The sequence below is a fragment of the Chironomus tepperi genome, unplaced genomic scaffold (genome assembly GCF_022539635.2).
Source record: "Chironomus tepperi strain 1889 unplaced genomic scaffold, CSIRO-AGI_Ctep_v1 contig_19, whole genome shotgun sequence".
NCBI lineage: Eukaryota > Metazoa > Arthropoda > Insecta > Diptera > Chironomidae > Chironomus > Chironomus tepperi.
In genome coordinates, this window is record NW_027226141.1 from 68,238 (window position 1) to 90,878 (window position 22,641).

Consider the following 22,641-nt stretch of genomic DNA (forward strand, 5'->3'; position numbering starts at 1 on the left):
TAGCAATTTATTGTTTAGTTCTAACGTATTTCTGTTCTCCTTTCAAATAAAGGTTCTCAATACCGAGACCTAGACTTTTCGGTTTCGGATTTGTTATAGACGAAGTGCGGGAAGGGAATTTATTGTAAAAATCCACTCATATTTGGAAGAAACTCTTCAATTTGTTAATTTTTTTTGTGATAAAATCTAATTTTCTTCCTAAATGATTGCGATGCATACACAAAATTCAATACCCGGTCCTAAAATTCTCAAAATTCTAGCTACGATCCTGATTCTCAATCTCTAAAAATTTTTCGAAACCGTGACTTTAATATCCTCAAAATTTCAAATCCCTTTCAATCCCAGTAAGCCAAATGTTTCAACCTATCCCACATCATAGCAATCATAGTAATCAAAGTCAAACAACTCGTCCAAAAATATTCAACAGTTTTCAAAAAATTTTACTGTGCATCCTTCTGTGAATGTACTTCAATTTCCTCTATTGTTCCGAGTATTAAATGATTACAGTAGTAGATTAAAATTCCACGGACCATAAATTTCATGCATATAAGCATTCATACAAGTTAATTGTCTGTAAAACAATAATTGAAATGTGCTTCAAAATGAACAAAAAAAACAGCAATCCACAGCAGCAACAACAACACGAGATGAGGTTTATAGGATCAAAAAAAAAAAAAATTGAGATGAATCAACAATCCGCGTAAATAAATATTGAGCATCACTGCGGTGCCTGTATTTGAATAATAAAATAAAGTTTCTTGTTGATTAATTCAATTATGCTTTATATTTTGCAGTTAGCGCCATTATGTCAACAGCCAAAAGGCTGGTGTTATCATTAGCTGGTCGTAAAGATTCAAATCAAGCAACAGGCGCATCATCAACACGTCTTGTAGGCAATAGTCTTTCACCAGGACATGAATTAGATGAGATTGCAGTTGTATCAAATAGTGGCACAGAAGCGTGTGGTCGTGTATCATATGGAAGTCTATCGTTGAATGGTCCTCGCTATATACCTGGTAAGTGCAGACAATCAACAAATCCTCAAAAATAAGAAAATGCTAAGCATTATTGTGGCAAATGATTTATCTGTAAATTATCTTATAAGGAACTCACTCGTTCCTACATCTCTAGGCTTAAGTGTATATATCATCATTGTTGCAATGATTTTCGTGTTCATTGTAATGAATCATTCCTCCCTATGTTCTATTTCGATGTAATTTTACTTGCTTTTATCATGTCTGCGTGTGTATGAATCTCTTCCTGATACAACCGAACAATTCTCTCTCATGTACAGTCTTGTGAATGATGAGGATGATGGAAACCATTAAATATGATTGCTGTTTTGTTTCATTTTATTCACATTTATCTTCTCTTTTTTTTTGATCCCTTCTTCCTTGCTGCCATTGTATCAACTCTACTTACGATTTTTCTTCTACTTTACATTTTGTTTTATTTGGTTTTTATCTCTTTCTTGCCATATATACTTACCTAGACTAGATTGAGGGTGATTCTGTAGATAGATCTACTTGTCATCTGTTAAGTGGAGGCTTTGGCCTTGGTGTGCTTTTATGTTGTGTTGATGGAGAATTTTACATGGTTTGATGAATTTTGAATCATGAGACAGTGTTCAGGGGTCTATTCGGGATACACCCTTCCTTTACAAGGAATACCCTAAGGTAAGGGAGAGTCCCTTTATAAGGGAGGATAGGGTCAGGCCGATCTCAAATTCAAATGTTGTGTTCATGGATATTTACCACAAAGATACTTTACAGAGACATGAGGAAGTCTGTCTCTGACACTTTCTGGTTACTTACTTTCTAACTTGCCATGCACCAACTTGGAGCATAGGTTGGTCCTCCAATTAATTGTACAAATTCTCAGTTTTGACATCTAACTGACATTCCTTCAGCCATGTTGCTTATGTTGCCATCCCCCATTCTTTCTGGTTGGAACTCTTCAATTCAAATATGCTGTGTTGATTAAAATTTACTATATAGACATTTTAAAGTGGCATATCTAGAAGAAAAGAAGCTTGAATGAAATTATAGTCAAGCCTTCCTTTGCTCTCTTTTTGATTGAAATTCCTGGAATACACACTGAGTAGAAATTGTCCAAAACTGACACTAGGCCGACTTGACTCTAGCCTGAGGGTAAATTATATCGAATAAGGCCTGCAGCAGTGTCATGCTGGCCTGGGGTCGAAATTGCGGCCATTTCTAAACCGTGTGTCTTCTGGTATTCTTCAATTTGTCAAGGTTTATAGAGTCAAAAACTTGTCATGTGATTTTCCAAGTTTCGGTGGATTAGTTGCTAATAGTTGTAGTCCTAGGCACATAATAGGAATCAAACGTATGCCGTTAAGGCAAAGGTTTTAACCATTGCATTCGGTCACTTATACTCAGGGGTGGAGGTGGATTTCGTTATCTTTGTCGTCCTGAATACGCATTAGCATAAACTATACATTAGTGGCAGACAAGCCATGTGTCACGATACATTGGTGTACCATGTAAAACCCTAATGTCATGCTAATGTCATGAATCATATATCATGTGCGGTTTCATCATCAACTTAATCCGCGAGAAATAAATCCCACCTCTGCACTGTAAATTCCTCTACAAATAACTAAATAACTCAGAATCTACTCTGGTTAGTTAGTCTATATCATCCACAATTCATGAATTAATCTTGTCAATCATTCTTTCAAGTCTCCCCTCCAACAAAAAAACTTTTTCATCTCTTCCATCATCAAATCCAATCAGTTCCGCCCCATAAAAAACAAATACTCACTTTATCTCTAAAATCACCCAAAATGATAGACTAAACTAAGATGATGATATATGGAAAAGGTGTGAAGTTGCGTTGAATGGAACCAAAAGTTTATCTATGTGACAAATAGTTTTTTGATGTCATTTACTAAGTGAGAAAAATTGAATGGATGTATATCCCCATTGCCCTTCAATTTGCCAAAAAAAAAAATCATCATTTTTCTTATACAGTTTCTTTGTTCTGTCTTTTCATTCCATGACGGAAGTTGAAGAAAGAAAATTTATTGAAGAAAAGTTTGCAGCTTTTTCGACACTGAATTTTTCATTCAGTTTCTGTTATTTCTATTTGTGGATTGAGATTAATTAGGGCACTCAATTTATCTTAAATGTTCTTTTTGTTCGAAGCAAAAAAAGTTGGAAAAAGTTGCAGACTTGAACAGAAAGAAAAAAAAACAGAATGAAAGAGGTTAAAGCTTCAGAATAAAGTTTTGAATTGGGAAAATAAAACTTTGTTATTTTGTGGATCAGAGTTGGGAAAGGGTCGGGTATTGTCGCTTGTCAGTTCATGTTCCACAAGTGGATGCCTTCTACAAGTGGATGTCTTCCTCAAGTAACCTTACAGAGCTTTCGTTGATGACTTTTTCTTTAACCTGTGAAATGGGGTGGGTCATTCAGAATGGGTCATTGACGGACGGGACAGTCTTCATTAGGTCCCTTCGATCGAAAGTGGAAACCTTCGGAATGGATCATCGATTGAAGGGTTATCAGTGGAAGTTCACAACCTGCGGAATAGGCCATAGATGAAAAATCACAACCTGCGGAAGGGACCATCGAAGAAAGGAAGAAATCGACAAAAGGAACCAACAGCGGATTGTGAAAAACTGCTGAAGGTGTCATCGGAAGAGACAACCTTCGTTAGGGGCCATCGGCTGAAGAGACAATTCTCGCAGGGCAATCCTCCTTAAGGGCAATCGATGGAAAGTGAAAACCACGTGGCAGAAGGGATCATCGGCGGAAGGAACAACTTTCTTTAAGTCCCATCCATGGAAAGTGAAAATCTGCGGAAGGGGCCAACTGGGGAAAGAAGGTAGCAACCTGGGGAAGAAACCATCGAAGGAAAGTAGCAAACTGTGGATGGAATCATTGGTGAAAGGTGACAACCTGCGGAATGTGCCATTGGTGGGAGGTAACAATTTACGGAAGAAATCATCGGTGGATGGTGACAATCTGCAGTAGATACCATTAAATTTGTACAAGCTAAGTGACTGGCTCTGTCAGTCAGTCTGATGAAAAGCCTGATGTTGTTACCTAAGCTCCACATATGACCATGGTTGCAGTGAAGTAAGTAAGGTATCTACTATCGAAGGAATATTGCAACCTACAAAGGGGTCATTGGCAGAAGATGGCAATCTGTGTAAAGGGTTTGCGCAGAACCTATGATTCCTCGTCCTTTTACTGATTATTCCCACCTGCATCCCAACCCTTCTATAGATTGATGATACTAAATATCCCTCTATACATATTAGTATAAATTTGAATAGAAATGGAAATAAAATGACTTAAATCAGATTATTATGCTGAATTGTTCGTTTTTGGGTAAAAAGTTTTTGGGGATGTTGAATCATACTCAATCTTTAAATGTTGATACAAGTGATGAACTTCAACATTGTGAAGTTTGTGTTTGCAGTTCTTCTATGTTTTGTACTGTATTTGCACCTACTATGCTTAATTAAAAGTGAATTAAAATTAGATTGTATGCAAGAACTTGGCAGGAAAGCACGTGGTGTGGAAATGGCTGGAAATTTGAATCCAGGCAGACTTGACACTAGCTTGAGGTCGGGTTTCATCAAATCTGGCATTAAGCAAGAGTCATTCTAGACTGGGATTCAATTTTTGACCATTTATACACCATGTGCCTTCCTAATTGTAATGTACATTGAAAAAACCTCCATACAAAATTCAAATTTCAAATTTCCGTTACAAAATTCCAACATTCTTAATCATCTAAATCCAATTTTTAAGACAAATTCCAGCAATAATTCACAACAGAGTTGACAAATAAAATTCTTCATTACTTCCATTATGCCATGTTATTACAGACCCAATTTTTTGCCATTTCATATACAAATTGCCACGTGTATGTGATTTCCGATAATACTACGTGCTATACAGCACAGTTTATGAGACATCTAAGACTTTGTGGCAGCATAAAAAGTAAAATCTATTTTTAAATACGATGAAGATTAACTACAAAGAAATTGTAAATTTACTTGAGGAAATGATTGATTATTTTAATTTAATTTTATTTAATTGATGACTTGATATTTTATGCTTTTTAATGGATATAAAGAAGGGAAATAATGTGGAGTAGTCGTAGTTAAATTATGTAAAGTTGTGCTTATTTTTGGAATTTTTATAGTTAGGAGCAGAGTTGGCAGGACTTTGAGAGACAAAACTCCAAAATTCCAAAAAGTTTGGACTTTATGGAGTCCAACCCCACTGTTTTTTGGGAATCTGGACTTTAATTGAGTCGACTGCACTTTGGAGTCCTGCCAACTCTGGTCTGGAGTTGATTCCTTCAATTGTGGTATGGTACGGGACGATATAGGTACCAATTGTCTCTCAATACTGTCCCATCGTCCCATTATTACTATCCTGAATCAATGATGCACGAATACTTACTTACTTACTTCCTTGGCTGGGGCGCACGGGGGCCCATTGCCGCGTTTAAAGAACGTCTGTAGACAGCTCTATCTTTCGATAACTTCTGCCAATTAGGGATATTGAGAACTCTAGCGTCCTTATCCACACAACCAATCTAGGACATTCTCGGTCTTATGCACGACTACAGGTACATAAATCCACTCCTGTTTGTTTTATCGGGTTTGATCATTTTAGTAGGGTTTGGCCAAGAACCGCAGGCATGCATTTCCTGCGTTTTAGATACACAGGTCTCTAGTATTTGACTGTACATTATAGTTCGTCCAAGACTGCAAACCTGCATTTTTGCACGTAACATTGCAATTTTGGACGAATCATACATCTTAGTCGTTCATAAATAACGTCATATGTATATTCAAAAATATCCTAATAGACATTAAACATACTCATCTAAATGAGTATGCTGTTGAGTACCCTCAGTAAATATATAAGAGGATGCTCAATTTTGAGAGCATATTCCAGGGTTTGCTCCTTGTCTATTAAGAAATTCTCACAATTTCACTAAAAATTCCCAATATTATTTATTAAATTTTTTAAAATCCTTCCATAAAATACCTTAACTTTATGACAATCAGGATTGTTGTTTTTTTTTTCATCGAATTAAATGCTATACATTGACATTATATTCTATTAAGCTCATCATTATTATTATCATACGCTTATATTTAATTCCATAATTTTATTAATCGAATGTTGAATATTCAATTTACAAGTCCTTTTTTCATGTCCAATTGCGGACGTTCTGGATTTATGGATAATTAATTGAATTGAGGATGATAAAAAAAATAATTATTTATGAAAAAGTTTTCGATTAATTAATAACTGAAATTATGACAATGTATTATGGATATAATATTAATTATTTTTTTGATAAATTTGAAATTTGACCAGACAATTATAATAATTGGAACTAAGGGGAGCGGGGTATAGTCAGATAATTTTTTGTATGGATTGCAAAAATTTAAGAGAGTTTTGGGATATTATTCACGAAAATCCTAGAATATTGAACCTTGTAGGATGTAGGCAAGCGAAATTTGATCCAGAATCAACTCCTGCTCCTCTTTCTTGAATACACTGTTGTAGCTGATACAAGGAAAGCACATGGCGTATCAATGACCGAAAATCATGTCTCCAGTTAGTTATACTCTGTCTCCAAGCCAGATTCGATGAAATCCAGAGGGCCAGACCCAAGTTAACATGTGACGGGATGTTTAGTCATTTTCGAAGTAAGTTAAAGAATTTTGTCCAAAAAAATCGAGTTTTGACCCTCAAAACTCTTTGATACGCCTCTAAATGAGCATATTATCATCATCAAATATTCCATTTTATCCTTAACTAGAATGATCCCCCACCAAGCAAAGTATGAAAATTTTAATTTAACCATTAGTCGGGCTTTTATTGAGATTTATATAATCACAAACAAATCGCACAAAGTTTCCCAAATTTTGGTAAATTAAAGTTTTGCAAGGAAATTTGAAGTTTATGTGAAGAGAGCGGAGCTTATAGTGGAATGACAGACAGAAGGACAAATGACCTAAATTATAGTAATAATTGCATCACATATCTCAACTCCACACGAGATATTCCAATTTTTCAAAATATCCTCGGTCATTTCAGATACCCGAAAGGCATATGGTGTGAAAAATTCGGGATATTGTACCCTCAGGTAGGGATGACTCTGGCTTTGAGCAGCTTTTAGTAGGATTTTGCCAAATCCGACTTCAAACTTGAGTCATGTCAACCTGAGGCCACTATTTTAAGACTTTTTCACGTCATGTGCCTTTCAGAATATTTTCATAACTTCCACTCCTTAAATCCAATAATCCCTCATCCCTAACTGCATACATTGTCCCAGTTATTCCCCATAAAACATCCACTCCATAATCTGATGATTCTATATTTGCTTAACTTATGCAGACTGTTTACTTATCTCCTCACAATCTTTAATACTTCGATAATAAAACTAACAAAAGATCTCAAAAGCAAAACTATTAATTTATGGCAGCACATTCATCCTTTATATCCCATAGATAAACTTTTATTCTCACCAAAAAAAAGAACAGAATCATAAATTAAATTTATAAACTTTTTCAAGATCTTCTTTTTTGGACTTTTTTTTATTCGGTTCATAAAGCTTCTTGTGCCTTTCTTTTCTCCTTATCTATGTCTAAATAAATTTTTAAGCAATTCCGTATCAAGGAAACACGTCGAAGAAATTGGATAAAATGTGAAAATTTTATTTGCTATCTATTAACACTTTTTATTACTTTGTTGTTGTAAAATACGATTTTTTTGGGAAGGTTAAGGCAGCGAAGATTCTTCTTTTGAGTCTTATGGTCCCTTTCAACCATTTTTCATCATCACTCACCATGATACGCAGTGAAACGTTGCCTTTTTTTCGAGTTAATAAAGATTTTTGTATTTGGGTATGTGTGAAGGTTTAAACTTCCATGCTTGATATAAATGATAAATTGATAGTCGTTACTGCTATTCATGAATGAAGTAAGACTAAGGATTGTGACAAACTAATGGTTATGAGATTGAAGGGAAAGTTTTTTTTGGGATTTTTTTCTTATTTTTTTAGGCATTTTTCTTCATTTGTCTTTTTTGGTGATATTTGGAGTGACATGGAAACTTTATGATGGAAATTTATGGGAATATTCTGTTGATTTGATGTGGTTGAAAGGAGATTTTGATGATTTGAGGAATTTTTGATGAATTTTGTTTGGTGATTTTGTAGCTGATTGAATTAGGTGCTATTAATATTACTTCTAGAAAAATTTACTATTACTTGTCATTGATCAAAATTGTACAAAAGAGGGGGTTTGCCTGAAAAGAACTCGAAAAGCGCAAAAAGAAAAAATGAAGCACCAGGAAAATGCAAAGCCGAAGCAAAGTCATATACAATTAGAAGCTTTTTCCAAATGTGAGGGGAGGAAGTTATTTGACCCTAACCCACACTTCCTGAATATGTGTGACATTCTGTAGGTTCTAATGTATAGACTGTCGATACAATCTACTGTAACATTGTGTCAGTTTGGAGAAGGAGCGGAGTTACCAAATAAAGAGTACGGAATTACACTCATAATTATGATGATTAGTTCCTATTGATCCACTGTGAATCGTAAAACTTTAATAAAGCGTTTGAACAGGTTTCTGATCATGTCCAGAACGGCTTATTCTGCTAGTTCCTTGTGTTTTTGTTCTGCCTCCATGTCTATGGGTGTAAGACTAGTTATTTTTCTTCTACCAATACTACTCGGATTTTGCGTTCAAAAATTACCTCGAACAGAACAACGTATTCGTTAAGGCACCTAATCGATTGAACTGCTCCGCCCTATTAAGGATAAACTGGGATGCTGTCCTATTAACACCATGACGACTGAGTCCGACCCATGTTTTCGGCAAAAACATTGAGTTTGCCGCATTGTGCAACTTGAGTACCTAGATTTATTGTCATTCTATTGTAATTTTTCATATTTGCAAAAAATTCGAATTTAATTTCGAAGTAATTTTGAAAATTTTGAACTAAAACAGCGATAATCCATACTAATCTATACCATGATGATGCTTCCTTTTGCTTACAACCAAATAAATATTCTAAAAATACCATACACAACTAAGACACATCATTCACAACCCTCATTAAATAAATTATTCATCAACTTAATATTTCAACAATCAAAAACTAACAAGAATAAGGAGTACGCGGAAGTCAACAGCAAGCAAAGAAGTAAAAAAAAATCTGTTTTAAGCATCAGAAGGCGTGTGAAACACAAAATAAGAGCTTAACATCATGAAAGACTGAATGAAGTGAAGGAGATAAATATTCTTCTTTACATATTTAATCTCCATACATTCAACTTATGAACTTTCTCATCGCAAAAATACTTTGTTGTTGCTGCTTTTCTTTTAGTTATTTATTTCACTTCCTTTTTTTTTTTACATTTCTATCAAAAACATAATTTCACTTACTTACTTGACTTTCTTATAAAAAAAGACTTGAATACATGATGTTTATACATTTTGAACAGTGGTGAGCAACCTCGGTGCTGCGGCACAACAGTGGGCAACCTTGGTGCTTCGGCACATTAGCGGGCAAGCTTAGTGCCGCGGCACATAAGCGGGCAACCGAAGTTCCGCTTCATATTAGTGAGCAATATTGATTCCGCGACACATTAGCAGGCAACCTTGGTATCGCGACATATTAGTAGACAACCTTGGTGTCACATCACATTAGTGACCAACCTTGGTGCTGCGGTATATTCGTGAGCAACCTCGGTATCGAAACACATAAGTATCCCGCCTATAATTTTTCAGAACAGCCATATACAGTATGTCGTGTAGGGTTTCGATAATGCCTTTCCACCAAAATGTCCCACCAAAATCTTAGGTTGCCCACTCCTGATCTACAAAATTATAATAATATGTATATGTATACATACCAAACATTCAGTTATAATGTTTGTTTAATCTAAATATTGTACATGATTTTACTGAAAAATAAAATGTCGGCATTCGGTGATGAATGAGTATAAGGATTTAGGATGATTCGTATGTAAAATAAAAAGAATTATTGTAAACAATTTTATGCTCTAAAGAAGCGAAACATCCCTGCTAATCAAATATTTCGGGATGTCTTGATGAAATTTGGAGTGGTGGGGATTAAAAATTTGAAGAGTTGTAGGATATTGAGGAAGAGATGAGATTTTGGTGATTTATCTGATCAGCATATTGGGGTAAATTGCATTTTTTGCTGTAAAATGGATCAAAATCAGCCGTCATGGTGCCGTTAGGGCAACTTCGTGTCTTATCGTTAATTGGTCGACTCGGTAGAGGTGCTTGAATGAATACGTTGTATTGTTCAGCTTAAGGAAGTAGTTGGAAAAAAGATTTAACCAAAATCTGTCTTAATTTCCAATTAATGACTCGAACAGCATGAGCCGGTTAATCAATCTAAAATCAGGCATCAGAGCTGCATAATTCTGCCATGGTGCCAGATTTTAATCGAATCTAAGGAAGTAGGATTGCCAAAAAACAGCACTTTTCCTTGCTATCGGTTGTCAGTACTCGATTCTCAGTGCAATATTGTCTCAATCGACAGTCAATCGTCTCATGCCATGGTCTCTAGCTATGGTAACCTAAGCATTAATTCGCAGAGCTCAAAGTCATCTCGGATTTCGGTCGATTCAACTCCATATAAAATTCACGTAAACTTTTAACTCTCGACTAATTTCTGCAATGTCTCCCAAACTATGAATCCAAGAATATCCAATTCCATACACTTAATAATCCACGTTTCAGCTATCATTATGAAAATTACATCCAAAACTACCAAAAAATTTCCCCAAATGATTCATCCAAAACTGACTGCCAGGATACAATCCATTATGGAATAGGCGTATAAGAGCACTAAATGTATACATCCATTCATATTCTTATTTTTAGACATTTCTATAAAGCACATAGGAATTTTCAAGTAATTTGATGAACTTCTTCTATATTTTTTTTGTGGATGTAGTTTTGTGCCTTCATCTTCATTCATATTTATGTTTTTATTATTAAAATTATTTTCACTCTATTTTATGTGCAGACATACATAAATCAACAAACTTATTATGGAAGCATAAAATTTCTGTCTTTCGCATCATCCTTCCGCCTTTCATCATTATCATGCATGTTCTGTGTATATGTATGTACATACGCTCTTTGGTATAGACTTGAATATATATATAAATTATTTATTTAATAACTGTAGTTCATTTCTTGCTGAAATTCCATAAAGAAGAGTTACTGCCGCTTACTGTTTGTTTTCCTTTCATTATTTTCATTTCATCTGAGAGCTTTTTAGCTCAATTTCCGGGATATGTCGGTTTTGTCCACACTTTGTCTGTCTGTCACTGACTGACTGTGTCACTGTCTGTCTGACTGTCTCTGTCTCTGTCTGACTGTCTCTGTCTCTGTCTGACTGTCTGACTGTCTGACTGTCTGTCTTACTGTCTCTGTCTGACTGTCTGTCTGACTGTCTGTCTGACTGTCTGTCTGACTGTCTGTCTGACTGTCTGTCTGACTGTCTGTCTGACTGTCTGTCTGACTGTCTGTCTGACTGTCTGTCTGACTGTCTGTCTGACTGTCTGTCTGACTGTCTGTCTGACTGTCTGTCTGACTGTCTGTCTGACTGTCTGTCTGACTGTCTGTCTGACTGTCTGTCTGACTGTCTGTCTGACTGTCTGTCTGACTGTCTGTCTGACTGTCTGTCTGACTGTCTGTCTGACTGTCTGTCTGACTGTCTGTCTGACTGTTTGTCCGTTTGTCTGTTTGTCCGACTGTGTGTTTGACTGTCTGTCTGACTGTCGATCACGAGTCACAACATCCTTACTAGTTTTTAGTCGTTTGTAAGTTTTGTGCCTCATTCTCATCCTCAAGGGGACATAAAAATGTTCGTAATTTTCTCGCTAATTTTCCATCATCTTGTTGTTCTGTTTACCTTACCCTCCTGTACACCCAACCCACCCAATTTAACTAAAAGTCACGTAAAATTTTCGACTTCTTAAATGATGATTATTATCTTTCGTTGCCTAGTTTGTGCCACTCGCAACATTGACTCACTTGACGGTTAAATGTATGGCAATTATGAACTCATAATTCAATTTAATCAAAATGATAATGAGATGAGTTTCAGTCTTAAGTGTCACACGACAGTTTTTGATTATTTCCCTTGAGATCGTTAAAAATTTTTGTTTATTTTTTGTGTAGCAACTGACGGCTTTTCCATGTTGAGGTTAGGAAGTTTTGCGGGTAAAATAACGGAAAAAACTTTTATATCAGATAAATATGCAAATTTCTTCGTACCTTCTTCTGAACACTTCTATTATCATCTACTAAAAATAAATCTCGCTGTTCCTTTCATGACATAGTTTATTAGTCAACTTTATGTCCATTTGGTGTTGGAGTTGAGATAGTGTTACGAAAAGATTGGTCAACTGTCGATAAGATTGGAAATTATAGTGAAAGTTTGGAACTTGATATTGCTGATTATTTGTTAATTATCGCAGTTTAAGTATGCTTTCTTGAAATTCCGATCCCGACTTTTGAAATTTTTGGGATACCGGGATTTTTCGAGATGTCCCGGGAAATCCCGATCCAGAATTTTGATACCAGGAAGGCATACATTTAAGTTGTATTTAATATTCAAAGCTGAAAGCATCAGCAGTGGCGTAGTGGTTAGAGTGTCGGACAATCGATCCTAACGAAGTGGGTTCAATTCCAAGGAAATTCAAGTTGAATTTCAGGATGCTTTTTCGCTGATCTATGGGTTCGAATCTCAGTACAAACTTAGTGAAAAGCGGCTCTGAGCATTATTGGGCTAGTGACGGTCATGCAATCTAAGGAGTGGTTCTGATTCCCCATCCCTAACAGATAAGAAGGCATGCTCATTAGTATAGTCTCAAAATTGAATCTAAATAGTCAAAAAATACCTAAATAGCCTAAATAGCCAAAAATAACAGGATGAAGGCAAATTACTGTCCAGCAGATGACTAATTCTAACGTATTTTAGTCCACTTGGTAAGCATACTCAATTATATTGATTTATATATTCATGAATACGCTCATTTAATTGAGTATGTTCATTTTCCTGTTATGGCTATTAAATCTATAAGTCTACTGACTGCAATGGTCTTCGACATCCTTACTAGTTTAGCAATTATTACCCACTAAACGCTGTTGTGCTGCTCTAGATAGCAATGATCTTGCAGAAATGTAATATTTCTGAATAAGGAATGACAAACATTTTGTTTAGACCAGACATAGCCAGATATAGACTAGATACAGCATAGCAACTTGACATAAGCATGATTCTTAAATATATTTACGACCTAATTATGCATTTGAGTTAAAAACACTAAAAAACTTCATCATTAAAACTTCCCAAGCTATTAAAAATGAAGCTATCAATTAAATTTCAGCAAAGAATTTTAAATGCAAATATTTAAAAAATTTATAAATTTCCATCATCATCATCATGATGCAGGAAGTAAAACTATTTATGCTCATAATATGAATTTCAATTAAGGACTCTCATAAACTATTCAATAAACAACAAGATTTATGAATCTCATTCCAAAAAAAGGAAGAAAAAGAGAAAAAAACTTTTACTTAATTTCATGCAATAATTTTTCACTTGCGGAAAGTTTTCTTGTATAATTAAAATGGAAAAAAAGCAGAAAAGCATGAAAAATCTTTTAATCTATCAAATTTCCCCCTCGATGCAGCACAACTCAATGCCTTTTTTAATTTTTCATCTCATTTCTCTTTGTTCTTCATTTATATTTTACAAATTTTTCACCGTTATGAGCAGCTTCTGATGTACGAAGAGATTTTTTTTGGATAAATATTTTATGAAATTACAAACTTTTTTGGTGCTGGATTTTTCCTTAAAGTTTTCATCTTTTTTCGTGTCTACATTCTTTGAGAATTTTCATTCAATTAAGCTTAAAGCTATTTATACAATTTACCATTTAAAGGAATATAAAAGCGATGAATATTCAACGACCACAAGGTATTAGCTTTCGTATTAAATTATTTCCTGTTGTATATTTGAGGTTAGAATGACAATTATTTGCTGTTAAGGAATTAATTGTTTTGTGGAACTTGCTGGAAATGTACACAGTGAGTTTTTTATGTAAAGAGTAAATTATAGTTAAATAAAAGTTTGAAAAATGTTTAAATTTGAATGATAATTGACTCGATGCACTCATGAAAAAAATTTAAAAATTTTAAAATTGAACTTTTCAAAATTTTTTAAAAGTTTAAAATTCAAATTTTAGATAGTTTTAAAAATGAATTTATTAAAAATTATAAAACTTAACATTTTAAAAGTTTTGAAATTTAGATTTTTTAAGATTTTAAATTGAACTTTTAAAAAGTTTTAAAATTTAATTCTTTAAAAGTTTTTAAATTTCATTTTTTTAAAAAGTTTTTAAACTTATTTTTTTTAAAATTTTTAAAATTTATTTGTTTTTAAGTTTTGAATTTTAATTCTTAAAAGCTTTAAAATTTAGTATTTTTAAAAGCTTTAACATTTAATTTTTTAAAAATTTCATAACATGATTTTTTAAACTTTAAAAATTGAAATTTAGTTTTGAAATTTAATTTTTGTGAAGGTTCTTAAATAGAATTTTTAAAATTTAATAAAAAAATATGAGGTTTTGAAATTTAATTTCTTAAAAATTTAAAATTTACCCTTTTTAAAAATTTTAAAATTGAAACTTTTTAAAAATTTTAAAATTGAAATTTTTATAAGATTCAAAATTTAATTTTTTGAAAATTATAAAATGTTTTTGAAATTTAATTTTTTGAAAATTTTAAAATTATTTTGAAATTTAATTTTTTAAATCTTTTAAAATTTAATTTTTCAAAACTTTAAAAATTTAGTTTTGTAATGTTTTTAATATTTCACTTTTCAAATGTCTTAAAATTGAATTTTTTAATAGATGCAAAAATGGATTTTCTTTTAGCAAACCGAATTCCAATTCCAATTTCCTCTAAACTGACGAATCACTCTTCCTTATTTCTAAAAAAAATCACTTCTAACACACATAAATCCAAAAAACTGAAGCATTTTTCTTCCAAACGACGATAAAAACTTTCTAGATATTTAGATTAAATGATTTAATGTAATTTCTCACTCACCATTCAACATCACCTTCCATTTTTCACTTAACTCATTTTCCTACATCCTACATCTTCTTTTTCCTCTCTCTTTTTTATCGTATTGCCTAATTCAATTAACCGAAAATAAATTAATTTTTGCGTTTGCCAAAAGTTGTTTGTTTGCTGAAGGTGGATAGATGTAAAGTGTAAGAAAATAGAAACGAAAGAGCAAAAACACAAAAAAAAGAGGAAGAAATTGAGCAAGTTGGAAAAAAGTTTATTAGAAAATGTGTGGCGCAATATCATTATGATATCATCTACTGTTTGTATACGTGAGTTTATGTGTATATTTATTGAATGTAAATTGAGGCAGTAAAGGAATATTTTTATGAATATTTTGTTGCTGGCTGGCCTTGCGGTGTCCAAACTTTTTTGTGTTGAGGTGTTTGGAAGGAAAAAGTTTTTTTGTAAAAGTTTCTATGAGGTTGAATAAGTGGTTGGAATATAGTTTGTATGTGATCATGTGGGATTAAAGGAATTCTAATTTTAAAATAATTTGAAGCTTTGAAATTTTTTAAATTTGAAAACCTTTCTAGGATTTTAAATATTATGAAAAAAGTTTCGAATTTTTTTTTTTGGAAAATTTGAATTTTAAATGGTTTTTTTAAAATTTGGATTTTTAACGGTTTTTAAGATTTAAAGTTTTTAATGGTTTTCAAAAATTGAATTTTTTAGTTTCTTAGATTGAAAATTTTAAATTTTGAATGGTTTTTAAAAATTGTAATTTTTAAGTTTACGATTTTTTTTTCCAAGTTTTATACTTTTTTTTAAAAATTTAAATTTTATTTATTTTCTAAAATTTTAAATGTTTCTTAAAACATTTTTTTAACGATTCCTAATAATTTAAGTTTTAAATAATTTTGGTTAAATTTAAATTTTAATTTTTAATGCTTTTTTAAAAATTTCAAATTTTGTTTGATTCCAAAACTTTAGATTCAAAATTATTTTCAAAAAATTTTCAAAATTTCTAAAAATTTAACATTTTAAATGTTTTAACAAACTTTTGAATTTTTTGCAAACGATTTTTTATTTCAAATTTGAAAACTTTAAATTTTTTTTTGATTTATGAAGTATCAAAAATTCAAAAATTTGAATTTTTGAAGCCATTTCTAAATTTCTTTAATTTAAAAGCAGATTTTAAAAATTGAATTGTTTGTTAAAATTTTTATTAATTTGTTGAATTTTTTAAATTTTTACACTTCTTATGAATTTTTGAAATTCTGAAAACTATTAAGATTTTTTTTTAAATTTTGAAAAACTGTTTAAATCTCAAATTTTTAAAATAGTCCTTAAAATGCTCTAAAAACAATCTCATCAACATTCCAAAATCATAAACTAAGTTTTGTTATTTGACAAAATAAAGAAGAAGAAGATGAAGAAAAGTGAAAATATTTGAAAGACCGAAAAGAAGTCTTGTTAGTTGTTATTTTTGTTGTCTCATTGAAACTTTTCTTCTCATGACAAAAATTTTCATGATGTCTCATGTGACAGCTTCCATTCTTCTTTGTTTTTTTTTTGTTGGTTATATTTACATTATGAGCATGTAAGTTTATGTGATTATGTAAGGAGTATAGTCGTGCAAAACATGACTAATTGATTTAGGATAGGAAATAAGAGTAGAAAGGAATTCATGTAATATGAAGAAGATGAGGACTTGTTTGTCATAACTTCTGTTTAATAATTAAGAGCTTTTTGCATGATAAGAAAACTTTGTTCAATATAAATTGATTTTTGAGACATGACAAGGCTCTTATCATAATTACATGAATGTGGGTGCTTTGTTTACTCAAAATTGAGATGTTTTGTGTACATTTTATAAAGAATTATATTGTAATGAAAATATTTAGACAAATTATTAATATATTGAAATTTAATTTTGATGGATTTTGTAGAAATTTAGGTTAGAAATAGAAATAATAATGGAATTGTTAAATCATGAATTATTGATATATTTGAAATGTTTAAAAAGTGTTAAAATTTATGTTTTTCAATAAATTTTTAAATTTTAAAAATCTGTTTTTCAATAAAATTTTAAAGATATTTTGAGACTTAATAAATTTAAATTTTTGAAAATTTGTAAAAAATTTAAATTTAAAGTTCAATAAATTTTTAAAACGTCAAATTTAAAATTTTGAAAATGCTTAGCAATTCTGAAACTTTTGAAAATTGTTTTAAAAATTCAAACAAGATTTGAAAAGTTTAAATTTTTCAAGAATTGAAGTTTTTATAAGATTGTTAATATTTAAAACTCTTGACAAATTTTAAATAATTTTTCGAATTAAAAAATTCAAATTTAATTTTTTTTCAAAAAAATTCAATTTTAGAACTTTTAAAATTTCTAAACAATTTGTCAAATTATTTTAAAAATTTGAATTTTTTGAAGAATTTTTCAATTTTAAATTTTTTTAAAACTTGTTTTAAATTCTCAATTAATTTTTTAAATTAAGAATTTCACAAATCTTCAAATTTTATATTTTTTAAAGAATTTTTCAAATTTGATTTTTTGGAACATTTTTCAAATTTTTAGAGAATTTTTTAAATTAAAAATTTCACAAATTTTCAAATTTAATTTAATGAAATTTTTTTCAATTTCAATTCCTTAAGATTCTTAATAAATTCAAGCAATTATTTCCAAAATTATTTTAGTTTAAATAAGAAAACTTTCTAAATCTTTCAAGTGAAAAGCACAAGCTTTAAGGCAAATGAAACAAGACAACTTGATAAGTAAAATAATTTTTCGTGACGTTAACCATTTCCAAAAATAAAGCACGAAAAACTTTTCCGCTTCCTTAAACCAAAAATTTTCTATTTTCTACATTGTGCATTTAGCTGTAGAATTTTAGTTATTATGTATATATGTATGTAACCACGCAACAGCCATCAAGAATAAGAAAAAGCTCCGGATATAACAGCAGTAAAGTGTTTAAAATAAACTTTCAACAACGAACTTCATCTCCGTGTTGTTTTATGCTGCTTTTAATAATTTATTTATTTATTAATTTGAATAGACAAACTTTTTGGTTCGCTTGGTGTCGAACATGGAAAAAAATATTATTTAAGCTTTTTGCACTCAAAAGTTCCAAATTTATTAATTTATATTTGCACAGGGAAACTTCTTTTGTGGTTAAATACATGCGCTGTTATGCTGGTTGTGGAAGAACATGAACTCTTATGTTAGTGAAGAATTTGAAAATTAACTTAGTTTTTTTGTAGATTAAATTTAAGGATTTGAGAAAAATTCCTTAACATTTATACTTTATATTGCCTTCTTTGTACAAATTTAAGCCAGATTTGTTCCGTTGTAAGCTTTACCTACCCGACGAAGATGTCATGATAGTCTTTTACTCTATTCTTTAACGTTCTTATACCAGCACATAGCTCGGACTGCTACTACTGGAACCATGCACCTACTTGGAGCCTAAATTATTACAAAAGGCTTTCCAACTGGCTCTATTGCTGGTCAATTCATAAAGCATGTACAAATTCTCTGCAAAGGGGTGTATCCATGTGACGTTTGATTTGCTTCAGAGTCAGTCATTGGCTTCCCGAATCTTCGATTCCCCTAAAAACGGACCTTTTCGTTAAAAAGGTTATAATATGATTCTAAGCTCTAATCCAATTCTAAAATCTTTTGTATTTCCGTGTTAACTGTTATGTTATGACTCACTGGAGAGTAAAAACAGTTAGGTCTTAGTTGCAGGGTATTCAGGAATGGGGTAGGTAGGTTGTTTGATTATCAACTACTCCTTCACCTTTTCCTTTATGGAAAAACTATTTAATTTGATATAGTTTTAAGTGAAAAATCTCCAAATCGGTTGATCAATCCCGATCCATACAAGTGTTGGGCAACCTATGTACCTCGGCACTAAACTGCGTCGATTTCAATCGAGGCTTATCACTAAGATGTGTCGCAAAAAGAGGTAGTCTGTTTTTATACCAACTGCTAACTGTTTTCATACCAAAAATTTAGGCTACGCCCCTGATTGATGATCAACTTACCCCCTCCTCCTGTTTTTGCTAGGGTTTTGAAAAATCTATCCACGTTCTAAATTTTTGGGTTCCATAACGCATCCATCCCCTTGGGTACTCTCCTGATGATCCATCTTGACAATCCGACCATGACTTGACATCGACCTAACATCGTCTTGATGCTTAATTTTCCCTACTTATAATTCCAGAATATCATATATTCTAGATTATTTCTTAATTCATTCAACTTAATCAAAGTTTTAATGTATTTTAATTCAACGTTTAATTTAATTTCGCATACATAATGCTTAGAGGCATTAATCAAATAACAATCTCTTCATCATTGTGTTTTTTTCTGATGGCAAACAGATGAATAAGAAGGAAAAAAGTTTTCCCTCATTTATGAAAATTAAACTTACACATGCAATGTCATCAACATCATCACAATTTTATAATTGCAGAAAAATAAGAAGCAAAAAAAAACTTAATTTTCACATCTTTCATAACGTAATTAAATTTTTTAAAATGAGTAAGAATAGAAATTTGTATGAAAAAATGATTGAAATATTCTTTGTATGAGGAATATGTTGAGTAGAAAGTTTTTCATATTTATAAAAAGGTATGAAGTTGGAAAAAATTTGTTACAAAGAGAGTTTAATGGACTTTATTTTGCTGTATTTTATTGTACACCTCAATTTAAGTTCATAGTTCATTCAATTTACGGGTGAAATTTGCTTTTACTTTAGGAGTCGTTGACTTATTATGTATGCTTTTTAAGTGAGGAATGGGGTTTAATGGCTTGCAATAGACAAAATGGAGGGAATGGTTTTAAGGAGCAATTTTAATGAGAGAAGGAGATGAAATGGGTTTGCTGTCTCCAAAAACACTAGCAAATTGCAGAATTTTGTACCAACTTAATTTTCATGATACTTCTCAATGGGTTCAAAATCTGATGTTTTTGCGTATCAAAAAAGCGATTGTTTGATTGCTCAAATTCTGTGATGGAAAAACTGTGTGTCACGTTACACTAGTGCATCATCAAATATTTTTGGAAATGACATGTGCAGTTTTGATCGAGACTCACCATCAAAGTGTGTCGTGTTAAATAAAAGGTTGATAACCACTAATGGTTCGAGTTAAACTCAAGTAACTCAAACGAGAAATGTTCAATCGGACTCCATTAAGAATCTCTCATAGATACCATTCCTGAATGGATTGGGTTGCGATTAATCAAACGTTTGCCCAGCTATGATACATATATCCAGTTCATAATAAGTCTAACGGCCGACTAATCACAGCTTGTTTTTCCCAGTATTTATAGTCACTATATCGACTTTAGTCTACACACATAGCTCGAATAGCACAATTCAAGTCTTTACTGTCGTGATTCTGATATAATCCTGGATTTATACCAAAAGCGATAAGTAGAGATACACAAAGAGATTTTGAAAATTATGAAGTGTTGAGACTTCTTTGGGATGTTAGTGAGTTTATACGTCTTGATGAGTGTCAAGACGAAGCTTTGCTGTACTTTTTGCTGTTTTGGGGAAAAACTAGAGAAGCATAGAAATCAGAGCTCGAAATTGATTAGCATTTTGCATGAAAAAGTCGATTTAAGTCAACTCGACTTCAAATAATGTTCAACTCGACTTTAGGTTCAGATAAAAATAGATGCTTAAGATTAAAATTGATGCATTTTGTTCAATTTTTCCAAGAAATTTCGCCAAGAATCATCTGTTCAAAGTTATGAAATCAACTTAATTCCCGCAACCAAAAAAAATAGAATCATTCTTCATTTCACATCCAATCCACAAAAAGCACCAAAAATCTTTGCCAGAGACATTGAAAAATCCTTTATTTTGTTTATACATGCAACATAATAATACATCATCCATTCTACCTCTCCTTCTTTTTGTTCTTCTGCATCTATGAGTTTATAATATGTGATGCATATTAATGCCTTTCAAATCTTTCTGTTTATGCTGTTTGCATTGGGAAAATTATCCCATCTTCTGACTCCGCTCACTTTCCTATCAGACAAATAATTTATATTTCTTGCAAAAAAAGGAGAATTTCCATTTTTCATACGTCGTCGTGTATATGTACTGAATATGCATCATAAGATATTTTTGTGTTTATGCCAGAGTTGGAAAATAGGTGCTTGGACCGGCAAAAGCCGTACAAATTCATGATAATTTATAGTTTTTCTTACAAAACCATACAAATTATCAAGAATTTGTACGGTTTTTTCCTGTCACAGGCACCTGTTTAGCAACTCTGGTTCATGCAATCACGAACTACAGACTTTTTCTATTTTTAGTACGATTTTTTTCATATTAAAATGCTCATTCAAGAGTTTGAAGGAGGAGAAGCAGCAGCAAAAAAAATGAATTCAATATTGTTCTTCCTTCCTGCACTTTTCATTGCTTATTTCTTTCTATTCTTTCTCCTTTTTTTCAGCAGGAGTATATTTTGCATTGTTCATTTCTATTTATCTTCTTATTGCTGTTGCCTTGTTATAGTTTTCTTCATTTCATATAATATAGTGCAGTAATATTTTCTTATTTTTTCAAATCTAATGTAGGATTCACATAAAGAAACTGATTACAATAGATAAGTTCATTTGAAATGCTGAAATTGCATGATACATGCATGGTTGCTATGTTATACAATGAATTCTGAGATTAGATGAGGAATATCTTGAATATCTTGAGGATTTTGAGTATCTTTATAAATTTTTACAAAAATATCTCGATGACCCTTTATATAGCCACTCTTAGAGATTCTCAAATTTCTGTGAGTTGTGATGGGATATTTAGAATTACTACATAGACGAACACCCGAATAGCACAGCGTCTATCGCTAGTACTTAGTATACATGACGCGAAGTAGCCTAGACAGCACCAAGAAGTCTGTTTTCGATTCGCGGCATTGTGCTGCTGAGGAGAGACACTATGATATTTGCAATTAGTTGATCTATTGAAACGAGATTCCTGTAATGGTTGGAATATCTCAGAGAATGCGGTCATAAGAGGAATTAGATCACATATGTTAACTTTGCTATAAATCATAACCACCCCCAATAGCTTATTGGTAGGAGCATGTGACCGGAAATCTTAGCAAGTGAGTTCTAGTCCCACTCGGCATCCGTTATTCGCAATAATACTTTGTCTGCTAGGTAAACAAGATCTGTTGTTATCTCATTTGTTCTAATGATTAAATACAGTTTTAAGAACGTCGTAATGGAAAATGAGCTACGAAAACCAGAAATGACCTGGGATTGAACCCAGGACCTTTAGCAGCTAAGAGGACCTTTAGCAGCTAAGGCTAACGCACTTTAATTTAGTTCACTGTTACCATTTCCAAGTTCTTACAATTTTCAGTTCTAGCACTGAGCTTGATCGAATTATCAATATACTAGACAGTCTAAAGACAACCTCCATCTAGATCACATCACGAAACCACCCCGTTT

The 22,641-nt window shown here is 32.0% G+C and overlaps 1 protein-coding gene across 1 annotated transcript in view; it reads left to right on the forward strand.

Annotated features, from left to right (window-relative positions):
* The first annotated feature begins 805 nt into the window (after positions 1–805).
* LOC139093497 (cyclic nucleotide-gated channel alpha-3-like) overlaps positions 806–22,641 on the forward strand; it is a 93,360-nt gene continuing 71,524 nt past the window's right edge. Inside the window, exon 1 of the mRNA XM_070644235.1 lies at positions 806–1,016. Coding sequence (XP_070500336.1) covers positions 806–1,016 — 211 coding nt within the window. The remainder of the gene's footprint in view (positions 1,017–22,641) is intronic.